At 47.6% G+C, this 26,743-nt stretch overlaps 1 protein-coding gene across 1 annotated transcript; it reads right to left on the bottom strand.

Annotated features, from left to right (window-relative positions):
• Window positions 1-176: 176 nt before the first annotated feature.
• Window positions 177-16,109, bottom strand: Shisal2a (shisa like 2A). Its single transcript, XM_041651104.1, has 3 exons — window positions 15,885-16,109; window positions 10,141-10,280; window positions 177-424 (listed from the first exon to the last, which is right to left on the bottom strand). Exons 1-3 carry the CDS (start codon window positions 16,064-16,066, stop codon window positions 177-179), a joined length of 570 nt encoding a protein of 189 aa, XP_041507038.1. The 5' UTR covers window positions 16,067-16,109.
• Window positions 16,110-26,743: the final 10,634 nt, after the last annotated feature.

Raw genomic sequence — 26,743 nt, 5'->3', positions numbered from 1 at the left:
GATCCTCCTGTCTCTGCTTCCCAAGTGCTGGGTTTAAAGGCGTGCACCACCACCTCCTGGCTACAATAAATAAATAAATAAATCTCTAGACTCCAATGTCTCTTTAGCCATTCCCACCCTCACCTTAAAAAAAAAAAAAGACTCAGAAAGGGTGATATAGGACATTTATTGGATGTTTAAGGAACTGATCCACATGGGTCAGGGGTGGGGACAGAGGCCTCTTCAGGGCTGCCTGGAATGTTGCTAGCAGTCACCAGGGCCATGAAGTGGTGCTGGAGGGGACATCTGGGGCCCACGGGCAGCCTTTCATTGCTTTCCAGTCGTGAGTTCAAGGAGTAACTCTGCCTGGGAGAGTTTGCCCCTGGCACCTCCATGGGGATTGCTGTGCTCAAACCTTGATGGTCACGTGACATCTCCTTAGCGCCTGAAAAACAGCAATCTTGAGGTGGCATCCTCCCGTAGCCCTTTATCCAGCAGTGTTACACCCCTGGCCAACTTCTCTGCTGATGACCCGAGCACCTCAGAGTGTTCATCGTCTTCAGCGAACCATTCACACAGCAAATATTTAACACTAGACAGCATTGCGCCTATGTTTCTCCTTAGTAAGGGATGCCATTTCTAGGGGAGAAAGAGCAGACCTTCACCATGGCCCTAGGAAGCCTAAAAGCCATTAAAAAATTGCAAGTCCATTTTTTGGAGGAAGACACAGGCTTGTTATACAGCCAACATGCAGAGGAGCCCGGCTGTTTGTAAAAACATCTGTTGTTCTCTGCTTGAAGAACAGAGACCTGCTGGTGGTAGTGGTGGTGGTGCACGCCTTTAACCCCAGCACTCTGGAGGCAGAGGCAGGCTGATCTCTGAGTTCGAGGCCAGCCTGGTCTTCAGAGCAAGTTCCAGCCAGGACTATACAGAGAAACTCTGTGCATATACACCACACACACATGTGCATATACACCACCACACACATGTGCATATACACCACCACACACACGTGCATATACACCCTCACACAATGTGCATACACACCCCCACACACATGTGCATACACACCATCACAATGTGCATATACACCCTCACACAATGTGCAGGCTGATCTCTGAGTTCAAGGCCAGCCTGGTCTTCAGAGCAAGTTCCAGCCAGGACTATACAGAGAAACTCTGTGCATATACACCACACACACATGTGCATATACACCATCACACACATGTGCATTTGCACCACTACACAATGTGCATATACACCACCACACAATGTACATATACACCCCACACAGTGCATACACACCCACACACACATGTGCATATACACCCCTCCACACGATGTGCATACACACCCACACACACATGTGCATATACACCACCACACACATGTGCATATACACCACCACACACATGTGCATATACACCCCCACACACATGTGCATACACACCATCACAATGTGCATATACACCACCACACACATGTGCATACACACCACCACACACATGTGCATATACACCCCCCACACATGTGCATATACACCACCACACACATGTGCATATACACCACCACACACATGTGCATATACACCACCACACACATGTGCATATACACCCCCACACAATGTACATATACACCACCCCACACATGTGCATATACACCACCCCACACAATGTACATATATACCCCAACACACATGTGCATATACACCCCCACACAATGTACATATACACACCACCACACATGTGCATACACACCACCACACACATTTGCATACACACCCCCACACACATGTGCATACACACCCCCACACACATGTGCATACACACCACCACACACGCATACACGTGTGCATGTCCACCACCACAGGTGCATATACACCACTGTAGGAGCCCGCTACTACAAAGTCAGCTAGAGTACCTGGGATGAGGGTCATTAAAGTCTAGGGAATGTCAGATGGAAGAAAGAGAGACGGAAGACACAGGATAGAATTGGGAGGTCTGTGTGGTCATGTCAAAACAGGCAAACAGCTCAGAGTTTATTTTAGAACTTATAATAATACACAAAGACAGAACAAAGCACGGCACAGTCAGTCAGCCTCTAACCACAATTGCATTCCTGTCCTTGAGTGAGCAGTTGCAATTTCTATCTCCATGTCCCTGAGGTTTGGCATCTGAAGTATTCTTTCTGCTAGATAGTGTGCTCTTTTCTCATGGGCAAAATGCTCTTTCCCCTGGGCTTAATCAGAACTTTCTCACAGTCCTCAAGGATGCAGGCAGAGCAGGCAGGCTTGAACACAAATGACTTCTTCAAGTCAGAAATGACTCCAGATGGAAACCAAGTCACACATGGGCTGCCACACACCACTACACATGAGCATATGCGTCACCACATGTGCATATATGCCACCACACATGGAAAAAGAAAATAGTAATTAATTAAAATGAGAGCTACTTAGAGCTGGGGGTTTAGCTCAGTGGTAGAACACAAGTTTAACACACATGGGGCTGTAGGTCCAATCCTCAGCGCAAATGAAAGAGGCACACGCTTAATTGATAATGCCACATACTTCAGACCGACCAGGTACCATGTAAACATTATCTCTAATTTTTTCCAAAGGTTTCTTTACAGATTCAATTTGTTTAACATTCGAGTCTGGGCTGGAGCCACCACCTGCCAGTAACCTGCCAAAATGACAAACACAAAGGGAGAGGGAAGAGACACCTGATACGTGTCCTCTGCACGTTTTAGAAGATACGTGTCCTCTGAACGTTTTAGAAAGCCTGGGGTTGGCCTTTGGCTCTATGTTTGTGAATCTGCAAGAAAGGGACATTGTTGACATCAAGGAAATAGGTCCCATTCAAAAAAGGCGTGCCCCACTGACTTTACCGGGCCAACAGGAAGAGTCTGCGGTATCACCCAGGATGCTGCTGTTGAGCTCATGAAGCAGTGCCAGGGCCAAGAAAGCATTCTGAATGGTGAAGGGAAACGGCCAGAAAAGGAAGGAGATGCAGGAGAAGGATGTCTGGGCTCAACTGAAGAGCCAGCCCATTCTGCATCTCTGTGAGTCGGCGGCAGTGAAACCGAAGCTTCCGGAACCTGTTCCCTATGAACTCATGGCTTAATAGGTATTAAGAATAATAATAAAAAGACCTCTAAATGATCCAAAAAACCAAAAACAAGGAGCTGGAGAAATGGTTCAGCAGTTAAGAGAACTTGCTTCTGTTCCAGAGGACAGAATTAGGTTCCCAGCATCCACACTGGACAGCTGTGGGTCTGTGACTCCAGCTCCAGGGAATCCCACTCTCTCTTCTGGCAGCCGTAGACACTGCATCTACAAGCACAAACCCACACACAGACACACCCATATAAACATAACTGAAAGATATTTTAAAAACCAAATAAATAAACTGGGTGTGGTGGTGCATGCCTTTAATTCCAGTACTCAGGAAGCAGAGGCAGGTTGATGTCTGTGCATTTGAGGCCAGTCTGATCTACAAAGTGAGTTCCAGGATAGTCAGGGCTACACAGAGAAACCCTGTCTCGATTAAAAAACAAATAGGGCTGAGGGATGGCTCGCTCACGACCAAAACAAATGAATAAGCAATAAAAAGAAATAAAAGCAAGACAGGTGGCGGTGGTGCACATCTTTAATCCCAGCACTTGGGAGGCAGAGGGAGGCAGATCTCTGTGAGTTCTAGACAAGTCTGGTCTAAGGAGGGAGTTCCAGGACAGCCAGGACTACACAGAGAAACCCTGTCTTGATTTAAAAGCAAGCAAGTAAGCAAGCAAATAAATAAACAAAAACAAAGGAGCTGTGCCATGAGGACAGAAAACTAATATTAGATCCAGGGTACCCGTCCACCTGTCTCCAAAGACCTCCACCATCAGACCCTAGTCCCCGAAGGCCTCAGTTTGTGCCCGTGGTGACCAGCCTAGTCAGGGTTTGAAAGGTTCTTTCCTGCTCGGAGATGAGTCACGGCTAATCACTGATACCTGTGACTAACTATGTGATTCACAGATGTTACCCTACGTGTGTCATCAAAACACAGTGGGATCTGGGGTGACTGAGCTCTCCAAGAGTGCGGTGGTGGTGGAAGCTGTCATGAAGTTTGAGGCAGCTGTCATAAAGAACTGTCCGTGGCCTGAAAGGCAAAGGTCTGCCCGTGAGCTAGTCTGGGGACTGGAGTGCCTGACCGCTCTTCTTGGGGCTCAAGCGTCCTTCCTGTATGACAGGAGCATCAGAACTGGGTTTCGGGTTCCCTGGGGGTTCTGGACGAGAATGGCTGATTGATGAACTCTTTCCAGAGGAAAGTGAAAGCAAAAGTTGGTTTTTTTTTTCTTCTTCTGATTTTTCTGGCTTGGGGTGGGACACCATCTCCATCCTCACTGCCCTTGTCTGGTCTCCAGAAAGAATGGGTAGCAGCTGCCTGCAGAGAAGTGGAGCTGTAATGTGTTTGAAGTTCCCAGGACTGGGCAGAACACAAGAGCAGGACCTCAGTCACCATTCTGATCTAGCTGGTTCCTCCCAAAGAATCCACTAAGGAAGTTGTGTGTGCTTTGCATGTGTGAGGCCTTGCATTAGATCCCCAGCCCAGGGGGGAATGAGAAGAGGAAGGGAGGGAGGGAAAGAGGAAAGTTTCTGTCTCTATTGCAGGTCAGGTTTGGGAGATAGAATGGGATGGGGTGGTGGCAGAATACTAGGCATGGGGAAGAAACCGTCAGAGGTGGCTTTTTCATAACCACTTGCCAAGGCACCTACCACACCACCTTTGCCCCATCATTCAGAGAGATAAACACACACACACACACACACACACACACAGAGATATACACATACACACATATTCACACTCACAGACATACACACACAAACACACACAGACATACAGACACACAGACATACAGATACACATAAACATATGCAGACATACACACACATAGACACACACATACACAGACATATACACACAGACATAGAAACACAGAAATACCCAGACACACACATGCACAGACACACATACACACAGACATACACACACAGACATATACATGCACAGACAGACAGACAGACAGACACACATATGCACACACACAGTACAGTGATTGCACTTGAAAGCCTGGGAGATCTGCCTGGCGTCCCAAACACACACGCTCACTCTCTGTGGGGATTTGGTCACTTTCCCTGCTAAGTCTTGCTTTTTTTTTCTCCTGTAAAATGGGAACCATGATCTCTCCTGTCTTACCAAAGAGCAAGACAGCAAAGCAAATGGAAGCAGGAGACTATAAAGGGGAGACGATCTGGTAAAAACAAACAGTGTGTGTGTGCGCGTGTGTACACGTGTGTATGCGTACATACACACATACATACGCTGGCTTAGTGTTGTGGGTATAGAGGAAAGGGGGGGGGGCAACACAGTGGAGACCTAGGGACTAGACCTGCGATTGTTCAGATGGCAGAGGCGAAAGCAATCATTTAGTAAAAGGTCAACGGATGCATTTTCCATCTTTGAAAAATGAGAAAGAAACAAAAAGAGTATGTGCTGTCCCAAACCTTGGTGACTAAATAACCCGGCTGGTTGCTGAACACAGAAAAGCAGGAAGGTGGTCTCCATCTCAATTGTCAAGGACAGGCTATATGATCTCTAAGCCAGAAAGGCTGGGGTGGTAGTGGGGGCGGAGGATAGAAAGACCCTGAACAGCCACATCCTGGGCTTGACACAAAGAGGACAGGACTTGAGAGGCAGAGAGGCATGTTGGAATCCCAGGACCACAGCTTGCAAGCTGGGAGCCCTTGGGCATCTCATCCAGCATCTCTGAGACCTGGCTGTCCCAGCTGTATGTGAGTGACATTCATCTCACCGGGGCAGTGGGGAAGACTAGGTGAGAGGGTACAAGCGCAGTTTCAGAGTGGTATCTGGCGCACAAGAGGGGCTTCCCTTTCTCAGAACATGGGTAAAGGGAGGGAGAGATGGAGCTGGCCAGTCACTCAATCACTAGGTGACTTTGAACCTGTTTCCTCACCTGTACAATGAAAGTGGTGGTAACTGTCCTTGCCCAGTGAGCTTGCAGAAGAAACTGGAGAGTACATTCAGGGAGGGTTTGTCTCTGTAACTCCTGTATAAATCTCACTACCCCAGCACATCAGTTCATTTAGCTCCTTGCACTGATAAACTTTTAGCTGGCTTCCTCTGTGACAGGCTGTCCTGATATCTATTGTATCGTCTTCATCTAAAGGAGTCATCTCACAAGGATGGACCATCAGACATAGAACTGCTGGGTTACAGGGCACACATGTTTTTAGCATAAGAAGATCATTTCACGAAGTAGTTGAGTCAATTTATATTCCTGCCAGCATCGTGTTATATTTCCCATTTCCCCTCCAAATTTCTCACTATTACTGTGACCCATCTCTGAACTTCTGTCAGTGTTTTATTTCTTTTTATTTTACATGTGTGTTAGTTTGCTTGTACATGTATAGGTGTACCACATGTGTGCATTACTCTCAGAAGGTATCAGATCCCCTGGCATTAAAGGAGCCTGTGAGCTGTGTGTAGCGTGACTAATAAAAACCCAGAGAGAAAGCCGGACGGTGGTGGCGCACGCCTTTAATCCCAATACTGGGGAGGCAGAGACAGGCGGATCTCTGTGAGTTCGAGACCAGCCTGGTCTACAAGAGCTAGTTCCAGGACAGGCTCCAAAACCACAGAGAAACCCTGTCTCGAAAAACAAAACAAAACAAAACAAAAACCCAGAGAGAGATTGGGGTTCAACCTGAAGATCAGAAAAGCAAAGCAGTCAGCCACTGGAGAGCTCATACCGTCTTACCTCTAAGAAATCCTTAGACTGAAAGATATTAATCGTGCTGCAACTGTGAGTGTTCTCTTTTCTTTTAAGTTTATCATTGTTTTCTTTAAAACCATGTGTGTGTGCTTGTGTGTGTGTGTGTGGTGTGTGTGTGTGTGTGGTGTCTGTGTGTGTGTGGTAACACCTCTGTTGGAGTCAGATCTCTCCTACCTTACACAGGTTCCAGGGATTGAAATCAGCTGTCAGGCTTGCCCAGCCCAGCCAGTGGCTTTATGTGCTGAACCATCTCAGCAGTCCGAAAGGTCTGTCATTCTTGAACTGCATTCTCCTGACTATTAATCTCTTCATGTGCATTGTGAATTTTGTTGTGCTATGGCTGTTTGTTTGTTTGTTTGAGATAGTCTCATAATTCCAGGCTGACCTATAACCAAGAGAAACAGTGAACTAACTACTGGTCCTCCTGTTCTTTTCTTCTTTCAAAACAGGTTTTCTCTGTGTAACTCTGGCTGTCCTGGAACTTGTTCTATAGACCAGGCTGGCCTCGAACTCAGAGATCTTCCTGCTTCTGCTTGGAGTGCTGGGATTAAAGGTATACACCACTACCACCACCCAGCAATCTTCCTATTTCTACCTCCCAAAAGGCTGGTATTACAGGCATGTGCCACCACACCAGGCTTGTATTTGGCTTTTATTATGATTATACTTTTCTCATTTGTTTAAAGGTGTGTTTCTGTATTCTGGAAATCAGTCCTGTCTTATTTTATATGCAGTGAGTCCCACTTATCCACAGTAGTTACGTATTATAAAGTTCCCACAAATGCTGAGTTAGTAAATACTAAAGCACCACTGAAACAGGCTTGGTGGCAACTTGGTGTTGGAGGAAGGAGGATCAGGAGTTCAAGGTTATCCTTGGCCTACGTGATGAGTTACAGGCTAGCCTGGGCTGTATGAGACTTTGTCTTCTAGGAAGAATATAAGATGAGGTTTCTGTGTGCCTTTGGTCATGACATTTTTGTCAATCAATACTTAACATTTAGGTGCTGTTGATTAAAGACACCTGATTTAATATATATATCTTTTAAAAATGTTTATTTTATTCTTATGTGTATGGTTGTTTTGCCTGAATATATGTCTATGTACCATGGGCACACCTGGTGTTCTGGGAGATCAGAAGAGGGTATTGGATCCCCTGGAACTGAAGTTATAAACAGTCGTGAGCTGCCACCTGGGTGCTGGGAAATCTAACCCAGGTCCTCTGGAAGAGCAGCCAGTAGTACTCTTAACTGCTGAGTCATCTCTCCATTCCCATGATTTATTATATATTTTTGATTTATTAACATTGCACTCAAGTCCTTAGGTCAGACATTTAGCATTCTGTGTTCTTCACGAAGCACACAGTGTTCTTATGCTGCGGGGCACTAGACAGCGCTTGGGAACTGTATCCAGAGGCATTTCAACAGAGCGACTCTCAGTGAACATCACAAACATGGAACAAAGTGTCTCTAGACAGACACAAAGAGGACACAAACTTACAGAGTGTAGCCTTGAATGACATTATCTGGGACATGTGCACCTCAAATTTTTGCCACTCTGTACATAACCTCATAAGTGTCTCAAGTATTGATTTTGAGGTTACAAATACATTTTAGCAAGTAAGCAAGTTCAAAAATATACAACCTGAGAATCAGATTACTATGAAGATAGATGTTTCACACACACACACACACACACACACACACACACACGCAATCTTTGTAGTCCATCTTTTTTTTTTTTTTTTTTGGTTTTTCGAGACAGGGTTCTGTCCCAGAACTAGCTCTTGTAGACCAGGCTGGCCTCGAACTCCCAGAGATCCGCCTGCCTCTGCCTCCTGAGTGCTGGGATTAAAGACGTGCGCCACCACCGCCCGGCAGTCCATCATTTTTTTAACTTCACATATGATATCTTATATCATTTGTATCTGATTTAGGCAAATTAATCAATTTATTCTTCAGCTCAGGTTTTTTCCCTATCCCTGACTCCACAAGGAGACAGATGAACCTTTCCACTTTCAACCATCTTCAGAATCCTAGAAGGGTTTAGGGCTGTCACTTGTTGCATTCTTAAAGAAATTTTTAGAAAATTAATCTCTTACAAATGACAACATTCGGAGTTCTCCAGCTTTCTCTGAGACGGAGGAATTACCCACCTGCCCTTCTACCTCCCTGATGCTCACCACCTTTGCCTCTGCTGCTCAAGTTCCTCCCCTACCTTGCTGGCCCTAGTCTTTTTGGCACTGCCACCAGTGATCCTGCTACTGCACAAGTCTCGGTCAGCCCTGCCCACACCTTTATCCACCGCCTACTCACCTTGCCTTCCTTCCTCTGTCCCACCTCATCATCGTCTTCACCGACTCAAGGCTGGTTAAAGCAGACACAGTCGGTATCAGGCAGAGTTGTTCTTACACGCCTGCCTAGCCCTTGTGTAGCAGGCAGAAGAGCGTGTCTCTGAGAGAAGAAGCCCTGGCTGGACCTCATTTCATTGTCAGCTGGGACTCCTTAAGTGAGTCTCCAGCCCTCTCTCCGCCCCATTCTCTCACCTGTGACGTGGAGACAACACCCACCTTGGCCGCTCACTCGTCGGAGAACTTTTTGGCTAACCTGGGCTTGGATCTTTCGCAGTTCCTTGCCAGAGCTTATAAAGTTTGCAGTGTGGGCTTAGGCAAGGGCAACACATCTTTGTTTGTTTGTTTGTTTATTTGTTTGTTTTTGTTCCCTTCGAGGTTCCCAATGGCCCCGGGCTCGAGGAGGAATGGGTAGTCAGGACAGCAGACTATGAGAAATAAAGTCCTGTGTTCGCTTTCTGATGAAATGTTGAATTTCGAGAAACAGTAAGTTTGTCTTACCAGCTCTGTTTTGTTTGGGAGAAAGCGAAAATCAGTTTGCATCCCCTGAGGCTAGAATGTAAACACTATCTTAGAAAATCCACCACGCGTACTCTCTGTGTGAGGATGGAGGTTGAGGGTGTTCGACATCCGGATGAGGACCGAGCACACGAGGTCTGATAGGGTCAGGTCCCAGACCTCCTGAGAAGTGTGAACTTTTCAGAACACTCAGGAGATGAATGCTCTCGATCTCATTTCTCCTTTTCCTTTCTTTCACTTTCTTTTATTTCCCCCCCTTTGAGACAGGCCTCACTATGTAGGGCAGGCTGGCTCAGTCTCAGAGATCTGCCTGCTTCCACCTCCTAAACGCTGGGATTAAAAGGACACTCTCCCATACCTGGCCCTCTAGATCTCATTTCTAATTCTCCCTCCTCTGCAAAGAAAAGTTTGAGCCTGCCCATTACAAGGACACCAGATAGCTTCTCTCTTACCTGTTGTCGCTAAGCTTAAGCCTGGGTCCAGCTTCATGTGGGGCTTTGAGCTGATGAACAGGTAGCAGAGAACACACGCAGTGACGATGAAGGCTAGAAGGACCACGGCTGCTGTGGAGAGGCCCACGAGAGCGCCCACACTGGGGAGAGAAGATGACAGGGGGAGAGAGTGCTGGGGAAGGCAGAAGCCTGCATGCTAGGAATCAGCTTCAACTTTCTGGCTATATCTGAGGAATATCAGTGGGGGTCTTCTGCCTGGCTGTGCTCTCCAGCCCATTATATGTGCACACACTAACCCACGCACACATACAAATACATTCTTGCAAGATGATGTTAAGTGGAAATAGCAAGACAATACCACACATGAAGCTTAGCCCAAGCTTAACTAAAATATAGAGATTAATTCAAGGTTGGAGGGAAATACAGCAAACTACCACCAAGCTGTCTCTGGGTATAATGCAGGCTGTAGATATCCAGCCATATTCCCTTGGGTCCAATCATGGTGGGATACTCATACAGTTTCAGTTGCCAGCATCTGTAGCTCTTTGCCTGAGGACTTTCTTAGACCCAGAACAAAATTCTACTCATTGAACAAGTCAGGACTATGGGATAATTAATGCTTCCCTCCCTTGACCTGCCCTTAACCACAGTAGTGTGTACATCCCCAGCTCCTGAGTCTTCTGGGGGCGTAACTCTGAGGTAATCATTGAACGCTGACTGGCAGACACTAAGCGCTGGTTACCGCTTTGTGACTTGTTGGTAACATAATCTATCCTTGGTGTTTTCTCTCTGACTCATTTTCCCATCCTCTATCAGTGTTTTCTGGGATCACTTTCCATAAAAGACTACTTAGCTGAGTGTAATGGCGCACGCCTTTAATCTCGGCACGCGGGAGGCAGAGGCAGGTGGATCTCTGCAAGTTCAAGGCCAGCCTGGCCATAGTGAGTTCTACAATAACCAGGGCCACACAGAGATTTTTGTCTAAAAACCAAACCAAGCAAGCAGCAAAACCTCTTTGTCTCTTTGCACAAACCAACACACTCCAGCTCCCTTTTTTTGTATTCCTTTCTTCTGTCTTCCTCCATATTTCCGGCACTGGTTATGCTGTGCTTAGCTCTTGTTGATGCTGAAATGGTTATCTCGGGCCGGGATGTAGCTCACTTGGTGAAGGGCTTGCTCAACTTGCAAGTATGCGGACTCAAGTGCAGTACCCAGACCCATGTGGTGGTGTGCACTTATAATCCAAGCACTGCACAGATGGAGACAGGAGGCTGCCTGGCCCACTGACCAGCCAGTCTAGTGAGCCCAAGGCTAAGGAGAGAACTTTCCTCCAAGGAGGTGGATGTGTATCTGAGAATCACACCTGAGGTTGACTGCTGGCCCCCACGCATGCAAATGTGCATGTACAATCACACACACACACACACAGAGATAGACACATACACACAGAGACACACACACATACAGCTAGACACACACATACTCATACACAGACACATACACACAGACACATACACACACAGACACACATATACGCACACATGCATTAAAAGAACATCCAGTAATTTTCTCATCTGAGATACACTTATTGTTCACGGGGCTGCCAGTTGGTGGACCTGTGTGCAGATGCTTACCAGTGACCTCTATGAGCACCAGGATGGGGAAGTGGCCACTGGAACTTTCCAGAGAATTTTTGTGGAATGGATAAGAAGACTGGAGGATGTGTCCCTAACTGGAGGTGAGTTAGGGAGCAAATGCTGTCTCTGAAAATCACTGTCCTTGGTGTTCTGTCTGGGGACTAAAGGTATACAGAGACAGGAACAGGCTCTGAGTGGGAAACCTGGTTTCAGTACCAGACGAACTTAAACCCGTCAGCGTTGTCTAGTGGGGGGAGGCACTGTCCCCAGAGTGGGGTGAGTTCCTCATGAGAAGAAATACACACAGGACAGACTGAGCTGCCTTTCGATGAAGTCAGCACCCTGCTCTGCACAGAGGCCAAACTAGAGGCCTCTGGACTAAGGAGGTTTCACTGCGCTGACTCTGAAGGACGAAGACCCACTGTGACCCCTGAGAAGGCACTGAAGGAGCCCTAACAGGCTCCAAGATCAAGTTCTTTCCAAGGTTTGAATCCCAACTCTGCCATGCGTCAGGGAAAACACGGCTTTGCTTTTCTGATCTTCATTTGTGAATGCTGCTATCTCACCAGGTGGCCACAGTATGCTGTGAGATGGAGTTTGCACTACCTGGCCACCAACTCTGCCCTTCAGCTGCTTGCCTTCTGTCACACTCTGGCAGAAAGAAGCTGGAAGGAGGTTTTGGTAACTGGGCCAGATGGCGCAGTTATAGCAGCCGCTTCTCTACGGGATGTCTTCTTTCTGAGATGATTAGCTTTTAAAGACGGCTTTTTTTCTCCCCTTAAACTCTCTAAAAGGATACAGTGTTTACCTGGAGATTTTTTTATGCCTGCAAGAATGAAATTTCATGAAAAAGGCAAAATGAAATTTGGAACAAAACAAGGTCTCCATGCCGGCCGCAGTGACACTGTCACTGCGGGAGCTCTGTCAGAAGCACGTGGTTCAGAGTTCAGAGCACACTAATCATCCTGAGGACCTTCAGCTCTATGCTTAGCAACTGTCTTGATGTTTATGAACCATATGTTAGAACCTAGGAAGTGGGGTCAGCAGTTAAGAGTACTGGCTGCTCTTCCCGAGGACCAGCATTCCGTCTCCAGCACTCACACGACAGCTGACAACCTTCTGGGACTGCAGTCTCTGATGCCCTCTTCCGACCTCCACAGGCACTGTGTGCACAGGCACACCCAACCCCACCCCCCAGCGAAAGAACCCAGGAAGTCGCTTCACACATTGGAAACTTTCAGCTGTTTTGGGGGTCACACTGACACAGGATCTGACCTTAAAGCGCTCCCTATCCAACCCTCCACTGAAACCTGTCTGAGCCACTAAACTTGAGGAACTAAAGCATTCCATTGGGAGAAGGTTTCCAAGACAACAGGAGAGGTCCCCAGAGGTGAGTAGATAGGGAGTGATGGAAGAGAGGGAAGGATTACCACCTACTTGGGGGCTTGGGGTCTGTGCTTCTCTGTATCCTCAGGGTAGAGCACAGCAGTCAGATGACAACAGTCAGTGTATGGTTTGGGGAGAGCTGAGGACATCAGCTGTCTGTCAGAAGCCAGAAAGGTTCAGACAGTCATGGAACAGGACTAGTCTGGGTTTGGGGTCATCTCAGCTCTGTCACTTCTCAATGGGGTACTCGCAATAGCAATGTAACCCCTCTTAAGTCTCTCCATCTGTAAAATGGAGCGTTGTCTTAGGTTTTTTTTTTTTTTTTTCGAGACAGGGTTTCTCTGTAGCTTTTGGTTCCTGTCCTGGAACTAGCTCTTGTAGACCAGGTTGGCCTCGAACTCATAGAGATCCGCCTGCCTCTGCCTCCCGAGTGCTGGGATTAAAGGTGTGCGCCACCACTGCCCAGCTTGTCTTAGGGTTATGTATACATGGGAACATGTAACTCACCCTAAGCCCATCTCTGCCATCATAGTGCTGAAGTCAGGGTTCACTTTGAAACTCTGAGCTTCGCATCCCACACAGATGCGAAAGGGAACCCTTTCCTACTGAGTACCTGCTCAGTGCACTGAGCACCCCGCATTCAACACAACCACCTCACTCCCTTCTTGCACTTTGTCTTCTGGAAGGCAAGCATTTGTACTGCTCTACATTTTATATTATCTTATTGACACAGGATCTCCTGGGGACTTGAGGCTGGCCTGGCACTCACTATGTACCCCTAACTGGCCACAACATCACCCATGTTCTCTCTGTCTCAAGTCTTGCAAGTGCTGGGCTTACAAGTGTGAACAACTGTGCTTGGACTTTTCCATTTCACAAACTGGGAGGTTAGCGCCAAGGTTTGTGCCAGGTTCCGAAGAGATCACAGCCCCACACTGTTCCTGTACCTCAAAGGCAATCATCTTCCTTTAGTCTTAGCACAGTGCTAAACACAGCGAGACCTCAACAGACACTGTGCTGTTTTACATAGTGTAGACTCTGCAGCTCTAACCCAGCAGTTTTCAACCCGTGGGTTTCGACCCCTTCGGGGATCGAATAACCCTTTCACAGGGGTCACCTAAGGCCATCAGAAAGCACGTATTTACAATATGATTCATAACGGTAGCAAAATGACAGTTATGAAACAGCAATGAAAATAATTTTATGATTGGGGTCACTACAACATGAGGAACTGAGGCTGAGAACCACTGGGGGCTTGGTGATATGCTCAGTGTTAGTACTTGTCTATGATATGCCCAAGGCCCAGGGTTTGATTCTCACAAGAATGAAAGGTCCTTTTGCAGGGAATAAATGGTTTTCTATCCCCATTGCTTTGCACAAAGACACTATAGCAAGGATTACAGTGAATGGATAAATACACGGGAACAGGCTATTAGTGTGATTCCTTGGGCTTTTAGACAGCAGTCAAATGTGCAGGATACGATAGCCTGGTCGTCTGAAAATGTTTGAAAATTACACATTGAACACCTTAGAAAAACCTATCTTTGTCGTTGTAATTGGCATATATCAAGTTGCTTTCATCTCTTTCTTGGTCCTTGCCTCTCTCTGCCTTAATCACAAATCAGGACAGCAATGGGTCATTTTCCCCACGGGTAGCAAAAGAGACAGAAAGACTCAGCCGGTTCAGCAGCTAACGATGCTCTTCTCCCACCCAGAAAGCACACAGTCTTCTGCTCACACACTGTTAGGGACAGAAACTCTCGATTACCTCTTTCCCGGAGCAGACTGACGACCAGGCTCTACTTTGTGGACGAAACCTTTGGAGACTCAGAGGGATTCAGACCTACTGACCCTCAGCGCCATGCTTAGGTCTCAGGGTTGTCAGAGTTGGCCCAAGCAACCCTGTCCCCGAACAGCCAGAGAAACTAAAGTGTGTTCACCCAGACCATGCTCTGTATTGAAATGGCTGGAGCTGGCCTCTGCTCCAGCAGCACTGTGTCACACTGGACTTGCAGGGAGCTTTAGTACAAGCATAGGGTACATCTCCAGGATGCACGCAAGTGTCCAGTAGAGAGAGTGAGAGGGAGGGAACAAGCTGAGGCTAGGCTGAGATGAGGGTGGCATGCGACATCAGGTGAGGATGAAGGTTTGAGGCATGTGGGTCTAGACTAGAGCTTACTGAAGTCAATATGTGGGTTAACAGGGGGGTTTGCAGGCAGGCTTGAGGAGAAAGCTGGGGCAGGTGGCAGTTAGGACAGGGACTTCATAAAGCTGGGAATGGTGATGGGTCTGGCATCTGGGACAGCCCCCAGAAGGGTGAGCAACTGAGGGAGGACTAAGGATAGAGTTTGGGATGCCTCAGTATGTCTGAGATAGCATTTGCTGTTAGGGCAAGAGTTGGCTTGTGATTTGGGATTGGGTTGCGTGGGTGGGTGCGGGCAGCAAGAAGCTCAGAGTAGGGACAGAGGGAGAGTTTCGGGGGCAGTGCTAGTCAGGTTCAGGCACGGTTCCAAATAATGGTTGGGGTCCAAGAGTTGAGATGGGGCTTCAAGAGTGCGATGGTTAGTGATAAAGTGAGAGGAGGGTCAGTATTGACAATGGGGAGAAAGGATGGTTTGCCGTAGGGGCACTTAGATGAAAGTGGAGGCTTAGCAAGAGGCTAGCCTACAGGTAGGAAAGTGGGTTAAGGGTTCAAGGTGAGATTAGGGTCAGAGCCTGTACCTGAGCCACCACATGTAGCTGTGCTCGTAGGGGAAGAAGCTGTGCGGGTCGTCGCAGCAGTATTTGTGGTCGCGGAAGCCACAGCAGAAGACGGCAGCCGCCTCGCCCCCGGGCAGCGGGCAGCTGAAGCCGCGCACCACCTCCTGCTCCGCGCTCACGTAGCTCGAGCAAGAGCCGCTCATCTCGCCTTCTTGGACCCCCAGACGGAAGGCAGGCCAGCGAGGGACTGAGGGAGACCCAACGGATCCCGGGAAAGAGACGGGGAGGGAGGGGGCGGGGGGCAGGCAGGCAGGAAAGCGCGCAGGCAGAGGCGCGCAGAGAAAGACGCAGCAAAAGGCGTGGATGCGCGGTGAGGACGGGGCGCCCGGGGACCCGGTGGACAGGTGCGCGGGCGCGGAGGCAGGGGAGCGCGCGGGGACCCAGTTCGAGCAGAGACCTGCCTCCGTCCCCCGAAACACCACACCAGGGCTGGGGAGGCAAAGTGGACACTTGACCTCGACTGCGCGAGGTAACACCTTCCCCAGGCGCCAGGACCCTTCTCGGGGAGGTTGTGTCCTACACAGGAGACAGGCAGATGGGGTCCTCTGGGGTTGAGGAATACACTACTCTATTTAACTGGGATTTTCACTGTATAGACGGCAACTGAGTGGGGATCAAAGACAAGTCATTTATTTCCCCCAGGCTTCTGAGCCCATGGGATTTCAACCCTTCTGCTGCCTTGCTGGTTCTCAGCAAACCTCTTTCCCAGTGGGCCTCGTGTAGTCCACACTGGCCTTGCCGTCCTGATGACCTTGCCTCCCACTTCCAAATACTGTGATCCCGGGTGTGTGCCTCCACACCCCGCTCTAGTAATCTTTTAAAAGTCCTCATTTCTACCTTTTTTACCTGCATTTTCTTTCCTCTCCTGGTCCCTCCTTCACCCACAACACGGACACAGTCCCTATTGGCCAGGGACAACGGGTAAGAAGCCTTTTCCCTGCCTCAATTAGGGGCTGCAGTCTTCACAACTTGTTCCCAGACTACAAGGGCAACATTCTCATTCCTGTCTGAAGGAGCTTCCAGAGCCTGGGTTTCCTCAACGTACCCTGAGAGGGCAGACAGAAGATCACTAAGGACTTACCCAGTTTCTCAGAGCCTTAGCTGTGTGTGTGTGTGTGTGTGTGTGTGTGTGTGTATGATGTGTGTGGTGTAATCATGAATCCGAAGGGGTCTGGGTATAAGCTCAGCTGACTCCTTCCCTGCTTCTCCCTGTACTTTTTCCCCGTTGTCTTCTAAGGCAGCTCCACAGATGCTGTTGTGTTTCAAGCCCTGACCTGGGTACCTGAAAGGGTCAGATCTGGGCCTGCCCTTGAGAAATAATTTGGTGCCGGGCGGTGGTGGTGTATGCCTTTAATCCCAGCACTCGGGAGGCAGAGGCAGGCGGATTTCTGTGAGTTCGAGGCCAGCCTGGTCTACAAGAGCTAGTTCCAGGATAGGAACCAAAAAGCTACGGAGAAACCCTGTCTCGAAAATTCAAAAAAAAAAAAAAAAAAAAAAGAGAGAGAGAGAAATAGTTTGGTGGAGGAATCAGAGTGAATTCATAATGGAGAGGTCAGTGGAATAATCGACACAGGACTCGGCAGAGGACGGGGGATACCGGGATTATAGATGTGGAGGGGCTCTATGTAAAAGGACGGGGAAGGGTTTGAGAGGGTGATGACTTTGACGGTCACCATGTAGTAAGCAAAAACAATAAACAGAAAAGGAGCCAGATTTGATGGCATGTACCAGTAGTCCCAGGTATTCAGCAGGCTGAGGCAGGAGGATGGCTTGAGCCCAGGAGTTTAAGGTCAGCCAGCCAATACAGAGCTCATTTCAACAGTAAACAAAAACTTCCCTCTGGCATAGAGTACCATCTGCTTAGTATGCAGGAGGCCCCAGAGTCTGTCATCAGTACCTCAAAGCCAAGGGGAAATGTCATTATTCCCAGACAAATCTTTCCTGAGCTGTGATCACTGAAGACTGAAGAAGGTGCACCTTGACCTCCATCTACCAGAAGAAGGTGGGGGTAGGGTGGGAAATGGGAGATTGGGGGGCGGGGGAGTCCTTTGGGAAGGAATGAGGCCTCAGTGAGACTAGGTCAGCTGGCAAAACTGGGAAGACAAGTCCCCAAACCCTTTTAGGATTATGTCCCCAAGAGAAACAAGCACAATGTCACACAGTCACCCATCAGTGGCCCAAGTACAAGCGGTGGGTGCCGTGACTGTCTGACCAGGAATTCCTTTGGATTCTTGATGAAGCCTAGGGGCCTCTACTAATAATGATGTTTTTAATTGCAAAGGAGACATTATTTAGGATCATAAAGGCTGTCAGATGCATTGAATGGCAATTTAATCCTGCTGTGTAAAGTGTCAACAAGATTGCTGAGTCTACTAAGCACTATAATTTTGAAGTCATTTCTAAAGTGACAGAGCTTTTGTCATTTATTTGCATTCTAGAAGGAAGTGCTGAAGTCCAGTTGGGGCTAGTGCTAACAAAGATGTACTTCCCCCTCCAAGTTCAGACCGTTTCACTGCATCCAAGGATTCTGAGCACTTGTGGTCTTGTGCTAAAATCATCGTTCTCTGGTCTAGCTCCTTCCCTAGTGTTTGTTCCTTTGATAGACTCATTATGTTCCTTCATAATATTTTTCTGAAGACATTAATTGCTCACTTATTGTATGCCAGGCTGTGTGTGTGTGTATTGTATGCCAGGCTGTGTGTGTGTATGTGTGTAAGCATGCTCATGAGCCATGGCGCATATGACTTTTCAATCCTCCCATCATATGGATCCTGGGGCTGAAATGCATGTTGTTAGGTTTGGTGGCAAATACCCTTGCCCTCTGACTTTATTAGGATATTTATTGCTGTGAAGACACACCGTGACCACGGCAAGTTTTTGTCATCATCATCATCATCATCATCATCATCATCATCATTATTTTGGTTTTTCAAGATAAGTTTTCACTGTTTAGCTCTGGCTGTCCTGGAACTCACTTGGTAGGCCAGGCTGGCCTCAAACTCATGGAGCTCCACCTGCCTTTGCATCCTGAGTGCTGAGATTAAAGGTGTGCACCACCAATACTCTTATAAAGTAAAAAATTTATTCGGGGGTAGCTTGCTTACAGTCTCAAAGGTTTGGTCCATTACCATCACAGCGAGGAGCAGGCAGATGTGGTCCTGGAGTAGTAGCTGAGAGACCTATATCTTGCAAGCAACAGGAAGTGAACTGAGGCACTGGGTGGTATCCTAAGAATAGGAAACCTCAAAGCCCAGCCCTACAGTGACACACATCCTCCAACAAGGTTACACCCACTCCAATAAAGCCACGTCTCTTACTAATGCCACTCCCCGTGAGATTACAGGAGCTAACTACATTCAGACCACCACACCTTTGAACCATCTTGCCAACTGAAAACATCTTTCGAGGTAGGTGCTTATTTTCCCATTTTGCAGACGAAGTGACTGAGACTCGAGAAGGCTACTTGACTTTTCCAAAGCCACAAGTCCATCAGGGTTTTGTACCATTTACCCTCCCAAGATGAAGTCTGTGGGCCAAAATCTCCCATCGCCGGAAGGGACAAAGAGTGTAGGAGCGTATAGAGAGGATGGGCAGGGGGATCTCAAACTGCTGAAAACACTAATATTTATGAGCCGGGCGGTGGTGGCGCACGCCTTTAATCCCAGCACTCGGGAGGCAGAGGCAGGCGGATCTCTGTGAGTTCGAGGCCAGCCTGGTCTACAAGAGCTAGTGCCAGGACAGGAACCAAAAAGCTACGGAGAAACCCTGTCTCGGAAAACCAAAAAAAAAAAAAAAAAAAAAAAAAGAAAGAAACTAATATTTATGCTCATGCTTTCCATTGTCTCTTTACTCCTCACAACAACCTTCATCAAAAAAAATTAGCTAGTGTAGAGGTAGGCGCCCATAAGACCAGCACTTGGAAGGTAGAGATAGCCTTCCAAGGGTTGCAGCAAATTCCAAGCCAGCTAGAGTTGCATAGCAAGACTTTATCTTATTAAATTAAAACAACAACAACAAAAACAGGAGCTGGGGATAAGGTAGTAGGGATGGTGCAAGCTTTTAATCCCAGCACTTGAGAGGCGGAGGTAGGAAGATCTCTGAGTTCAAGCCCTGCCTGGTGTACATAGCAAGTTCCAGGACAGCCAGGGCTACACAGAGAAAATCTGTCTTAGAAGACAAAAGCATCCCCCAACAAAAAACAAATAAACAGCATTAGCAAAATGCATAAGTATCTATTATAAAATAATACATTTAAAATGTCAATAATTAAAAGAAAAACTGGCCCATAGTCTCTCTCTCTCTCTCTCTCTCTCTCTCTCTCTCTCTGTCTCTCTCTCTCATACCCACATACATCTTGAGACATGCACCCCCTTCCTCTGTCCCCCCACCAATCACACACTAACTTAACTTTATGAATAGGAAAACCAAATCCTAGACAGGACAAGTAAGTTGCTGAAGGAAACACAAGTAACAAGTTCTAGTCACTGCTGGGTTGCATAGCTGGGCCACTTTTTTGGAGCAGTGGCCAATTTTGCTCCAGGCAAGCACCTACCAGTTCTACTGTTAAAATTGTCAGGTCTGGTGTGTGTGTGTGTGTGTGTGTGTGTGTGTGTGTGTGTGTTTGGCACACAGAAACTGACCCTGTCCACTCCAGGTGGGGGAAACAGCTTGCTGTTCACACAGCTGGAAGGATGGGACTGTGAGCCAATCCTTAGGGAGGCAGCTTCCCCTTCCATTCCAAAATGAAACTTTGTTTCCTTATGAGAGAAGGGACAGAGCCGTGGTGGGACCTCAGCGTCCAGATCCAGTAACCAGCCAGTTTTTCTCCAACCTTTCCTCAGGTTTTCTTGGGTTTGCTGTTTGCTTTACTCGAAATGACAAAAAGACAGAGATGGACTCTGAGTAAAGTCCCCCTCCCTCCACCTCCCCACACATAGCCAGAGGGAACCACTCTGCAGAGCCTACAATTCCTGAACACTTACTGATGCTGTTTGGAATCCTTGGATAATATGTCACACAATTCCTCTGGCGCTGGTTTTCCACTTAGCCTTTTGTCTGTGGACTTTGCTCATGCTGAAGACTTTGCTGTATCTAGTTGATCCATTTTTGCTGTGGTTTAATTTTCTGTTCTCTGCTCACGTGGTGATTTGTTTAGTTCTTGGACATTTAGGTTCCTTCTAAATTTTTTTCTTCTTTTCTCTTTCTTTCTTCCTTTCTTTTCTTTGCTTTCTTTCTTTCTTTCTTTTTTTTTTTAACTGATGCTTTTGGTTTTTGTTTGTTTGTTTTTCAAAACAAGGTTTCTCAGTAGTTTTAGAGCCTGTCCTGGAACTAGCTCATAGACCAGGCTGGTCTTGAACTCACAGAGATCTGCCTGCCTCTGCCTCCCGAGTGCTGGGATAACTGATGCTTTTTAAAAAGCCCAGTGTGGGATGTGGTGGCACAGGTCTTTAACCCCAGCACTCCAGAGGCAGAGGCAGAGGCAGGTAGATCTTTGGGAGTTCAAGGCCTGCCTGGTTTACATAGTGAGACCCAATCTCAAAATATTTTTTCTTTTAATTGCTAAACTGTTTTCCAGAATGCTTGTACAGTTTTGTCTTTTCACCAATAGTTCTTAAAGGCCATTGTCCTGCAGTATTTTTATTTTAGCCATTATTTTTTTCATTAATTCTATTTTTAAAAGATTTACTTAACTTTTTCTTACATGTGTGAGAATGTGTTCATATGTTTGCATGCAGTTGAGCCAGAGCCAGAAGAGGGTATTGGGTTCCTTGGAACTGGATCTGTGAAGGCTGTAGATGCTTATGAGACACCATGTAGGTGTTGGGAACTTAACTTGGATTCCCTGGAAGAGCAGCCAGTGCTCTTAATCACTGGGCCATCTCTCTAGTCCCTAATATTTGTCTTTCTGTGTCTGAATTATTGCATTTAATTCAAATCTCCGAAGTTACATTTTTGTTTGTGTTAACAAATAAAACTTGCCTGAAGGTCAGAGTGCAGAGCTAAGCCACTGGAGGCCAGGGAGTGGTGGCTCACATCTTTAATCCCAGGACTCGGGGGAGAGAGAGGCAGAGGAATCTGTTAGTTAAGGTCACCCTGGGCTACACAAGATTGAATCTGTCTATAAGAGAAACAGAGCTCACACAAAGGTGATTCCAGCACTTGGGATCCCACACCTTTAATACCAGCACTAGGGAGGTAGAGACAGGAGTGATATGGCTGGGTAAAGAGAGGACCATAAGGCAGGAGGGGACAGGAGCTCAGTGCAGTCTGAGGTTTGGTGGAGACAGATGGGGTCTGCGGAAGCAGTCTGAACATGCATTCTGAGGATTCATAGAGACGGGGTTGCCCCTTCAGTCTGAGCCCTGGTAGAGGGAAAAGGTCTCCCTAGTGCCTGATTACACTGCCTCTCAGATCTCTCGGCTTTCAGTCCCCCATAGCTTTTTGTTATTAAGAGCAATTGAATTTGTGCTACAGCGCCCCAGTTACATCCATTTCCCTGAAAATGACATAATTTCATTATTGTTTGTTTTTTATTTTTTCGAGACAGGGTTTCTCTGTGTACCAGCCCTAGCTGTCCTAGAATTAGCTCTTGTAGACCAGGCTGGCCTCAAACTCACAGAGCTCTGCCTGCCTCTGCCTCCTGAGAGCTGGGATTAAAGGCGTGCGCCACCACACCTGGCTATCACTTTTTTTTTGAGAGTGGGTGTCCCTCTGTAGCTGTCTTGGTACCAGCTATGTGGAGTTTATGCCTCTGTAGATTCCCACTGTGCTCCTCTCAATCAAGCCCCGAAGTGTCACTCAGTGTCATCATAATCAGCCAGCCATCTTTATAACAAAATTTGTTGATGAGCCCCAAGTTTTCTTTCTTTTAAATGTTTTAAATTAGATTAAAACACATGGTTGTTTTGCAAGCACGTATGTCTGTGTACCACTTGCATAGCTGGTGCCAGCAGAGGCCAGAGAGGGAACTGGGTTCCCCTAGAGCTGGAGTTCCAGATGGTTGTGAGACGCTACGTGGGTGCATTCAAACCGGGGTCCTCCGGAAGAGCAGAGGAGTCGAGAGCATGCTCTTAACTGCCGAGCCATCTCCTACCTCTAATCCTGGGTGTTCTGCAAATGCTCCTTTTCTCCTACGGGACCCCCGTCTGAGTCAGCTAGTCTGACCTTGGAAAGTAGCCATCAGAGGCCAGAAGAGGTTGTTGGAGCCATGGGAGCTGGAATTGTAAGCAGTTGTGAGCAGCCTGGTGTGGGTACTGGACACGAACTTGGGTCTTCCACAGAGCAGTGGGCACCCTTCAGTGCCAAGTCGTTTTCCCCAGCCCAGTAGGCATTTATATAGAGAGATAGTAAGGCTTAGGGAGGGACCTTCCAGGAGGACCCAGGAGGGAGTCCCAGGAACTGGACTGTGTCCTGAATGTCCTGTATGTTTCTCTCTCCTTCTCTGGTCCAGCCTTGAGTGATGCATTTTCCATGTTATGAAGCCCTTTTGTTTGATTCCTTCTCAGCCCGGGTGCAGTCACTTATTTTTATTTATTTCTCACCACTATACAAACAAGGACGGGTGCAGTCACTTCTGTAACTTCCTCCCAGCTGACCTTCTCTTGAGATCAGTGTCTCCAGTCTTCTGCCCGCTCTGACTCTGCTGGAGTGTCACCAGTACCTAGGAAGCTGAGGACAGGAGGGAAAGCAAGGTCTTTGAGATCACACCGGCACAGATTCTAATTGCTCCTTGGCACTTGACTTCCTGTGGTTTTGATTTTGCCTCATAAGAATGAGACACAGGCGTGTGAACACTGGGAAAAATGCTTCCAGGGCTGGAGAGAGGGCTCAGTGTAAGTTAGTTTGCTCCTCTGCAAATACGCTAGAGTTCACTGTGTATACCTGGCTGGCTCAGACTCAGAAATTCTCCTGCCTCTGCCTCCTGAGTACTAGTATGAATACTTTTTTTTTCCCTGAGACAAGGTTTCTCTGTGTAACCACCCTGGCTGTTCTGGAACTCACTCTGTAGATCAGGCAGACGTGGAACTCGCAGAGATCTGCCTGCCTCTGCCTCCCAAGTGCTGGGATCACAACCCGGCTCCTATGAATGCATTTTAATGTTACACATAATGTAATGTCACACTAATACTAGGTCTTTTGTGTTTCTGAGACTTCCTCTGGAGAAAGGTGAGCCATCTCAAGTGCTCACGGGCAAGAGGAGACTACTCAGGTTCTTTTTTGCTTGTTTTCTTGTGATGTCGAGGATCGAAGCCAGGGCTTGCACACGCTAGGCAGTTGCTCTTAGATCCAGAGAATACTTAGGGTCTAAGGTTCTAAGAGGAAAGGGGCTTTGACAACAGTTTTTCCTGTGCCTGAGAGCCCTCAACCCTTCTCTGGGACATCCAAGTCTCAGGGAAACCTAGCTGGTACAAGGACATTTGTAATGGATAATAGCAAGGGCAGTTGGTCAAACAAATGCTCTTTGCTTTTTGGTTTTGAGACACTTTGTTGCCTAGGCTGGCCTAGGACTTACATAACCCAAGCAGCCTTGAATTCAAAGAAAGTATCTTCCCTCAGCCTTCTGAATGCTAGGACTCCAGGCATGAGCCACCATACCCCATGGGAGTGTGTGTGTGGGACTGCACTTATAAACTTTTAAATTTCATATATTTATATTGTGTGTGTGAGGAGGATTCATGCATGCCATGGTTAGAGTTGGCTCCGTGCTTCCACTGTGGGTCCCAGATAGACTTCAAGTCACCATCTTTGGTGGTAAGCACTTTTATCTGCGGAACCGTCTTGTCCCCCAACCCCAGTGTATTTTGAACACCTGCTGTGAGTCAGCTGTTTGCTGTGCTCGGGCGTCCCTGAGAGATAAGACAAAGCTATGTTGAGGCAAGAAGGAGAAGAATTTCCTCTTGGGCAATGGAAAGAAGTTGGGAAAGAGCCCAGCAGGCCATCTGGGTCACAGTGCAGGGGAGCAGATGGGTGCTCTGCTTGTGCTTCCTAGAATGCCATTCGCCTTGCAGTAGGAAAGATGGATTGGAGGAGTCGTTGAGACCAAGGAGATGAGTTCCAGGGATGACGAATTCCCACGTCTCCCTTAATCCTTCCATCTTAATCCTCTTCTTCGGCTTCTGCCTCTGGTTGGGATACAGATTTAGCTGCTGCTCCAACAGTGAACAGTCTCAAATAAAAGCAGGAAGCAGCAGGCAGAAAAGGGGAGGAGATCTGAAGGATGTTAAGGTTTGAGGTACAGATGACTTCTGTCCCTGCCCCCTCAACGTCTGTTCTCCCCTCTGCGTTAATGAAATCCTTGCTTTTTTCTTTTACTTCTTCTTCTTCTCTCTCCTTCCTTCCTTTTTTTTTTTTTTTTTTTTTTTTTTGGTTTTTCGAGTCAGGGTTTCTCTTTGGCTTTAGAGCCTGTCCTGGAACTAGCTCTTGTAGACCAGGCTGGTCTCGAACTCACAGAGATCTGCCTGCCTCTGCCTCCCGAGTGCTGGGATTAAAGGCGTGTGCCACCATCGCCCTGCTCCTTTCTTCCTTCTTTCTGTTCCTCTGTTCTAATGTGTCCCAGGCTGAGGGGACCCCTGATCCTCCTACTTGCACCTCCCAAGTACTGGAAACTACAGGCATGTGCCATCTGCCTTGTTTAAATCCCCAGTTTTCACTGGGTGATCACACAGGATAAACATCTTGTGTTCTAGAGAGCTGAGCGTAGCCAGGTGACTGAATTTTGTGTGATAAAGCACAGCATAGGAGGAATATGGTTGAGATGGACAGCCATCTTGGGCCGTGCAGTTCATAGCAGTATCCCAGAGATGTCATCAGGCTGGACCCTTGATGAAGTTACAGCAGAGCAAAGGATGAGTAGACGACCTCTCCCCCTCTAGGTCCCTCTTAGAGCAGGCAAATGTGTGCTGTCATAAAGTCATAGAAACAGCACATGAAGCCCAAACACAGGCGCTGTGGAGCTGTGGGGAAGAGCGGAAACTTGCCTGCTGTTTTTACTTGTTTTGTTATACCCTGGACAGTTGGCCTTAAAATGTGGCCTTTGGACCATGTCCCGTTTAATAACCACTTCAGCAGGACCCAGGAAAGGTGTGATGTGTAGGATTCGGTCTTTAATAGTCCCCTCTAGCAATGCCTAGGTTGACCCTGGTGGATGTTCCTTCTTCCGGTGTTCCCAGGATTACCTGTGCTCCACGAAGTCCCCAGAGCAGCCTTCTACCCGCGATCTCTTCCTCTGCCCCACAGTTTCCTTTCAGGGTTTGGAAAAAGACTCTTGTGGAAGACAGGCTCTGCCGTGCTGACTCATATCAGCTCACTTAGATCACAGTCCTTCCTGGCCTGGCTGGCTACCTTGCCAGGCTCTTATCACTCGGCTGCAGGCAGTACTACTGGCTCCAGTAAAGCCAGCATCTTTCCTCCTAAGGGCATTCGCCCAAGATGCTCCATCCACTTAGGACTTCCATACCTTAACCTCTAGTTCTTTGGAAAATTAGAGTTCTCAGACGTAAAGTCATTTTTCAGGGAGGTGTTCTCTGTACGCCAGAACGGGCCAAGTGACAACACTTATACACACACACACACACACACACACACACACACACACACACGACTCCCTGCTCTTGGTGCTTATCCTAATTGTAATAATGAAATAATCGGTGTAATTGTTTGTCTTTCCCACTGTCCTGTGAATCCTGCACAGCTGGAAAGGTGCCTGCTTTGTCCACTGATGCGCCCTAAGAACACAGCAAGAGTCTACCGCTTAAGCAGAGACCAAAAAAACCTTCGTTGATGTGTGACCATCACCTCTAACTATCAATCTCCAGGGAGTG

Source organism: Microtus oregoni, unplaced genomic scaffold (assembly GCF_018167655.1).
Source record: "Microtus oregoni isolate MIOR12 unplaced genomic scaffold, Mior012 000005F_ref0000423, whole genome shotgun sequence".
Classification (NCBI taxonomy): Eukaryota; Metazoa; Chordata; class Mammalia; order Rodentia; family Cricetidae; genus Microtus; species Microtus oregoni.
This window is presented reverse-complemented; position numbering and strand designations above follow the sequence as displayed.

What these genes read in the sequence shown, in the direction of transcription:
- Shisal2a (XM_041651104.1), bottom strand. Translation starts at nt 16,066, where the DNA reads ATGAGCGGCTCTTGCTCGAGCTACGTGAGCGCGGAGCAGGAGGTGGTG. An exon ending in AGCTACATGTGGTGGCTCAG is followed by an intron (nt 10,281 to 15,884) that starts GTACAGGCTCTG and finishes TTCTCTCCCCAG; the next exon opens with TGTGGGCGCTCTCGTGGGCC. An exon ending in CTTAAGCTTAGCGACAACAG is followed by an intron (nt 425 to 10,140) that starts GTAAGAGAGAAG and finishes GCTGTTTTTCAG; the next exon opens with GCGCTAAGGAGATGTCACGT.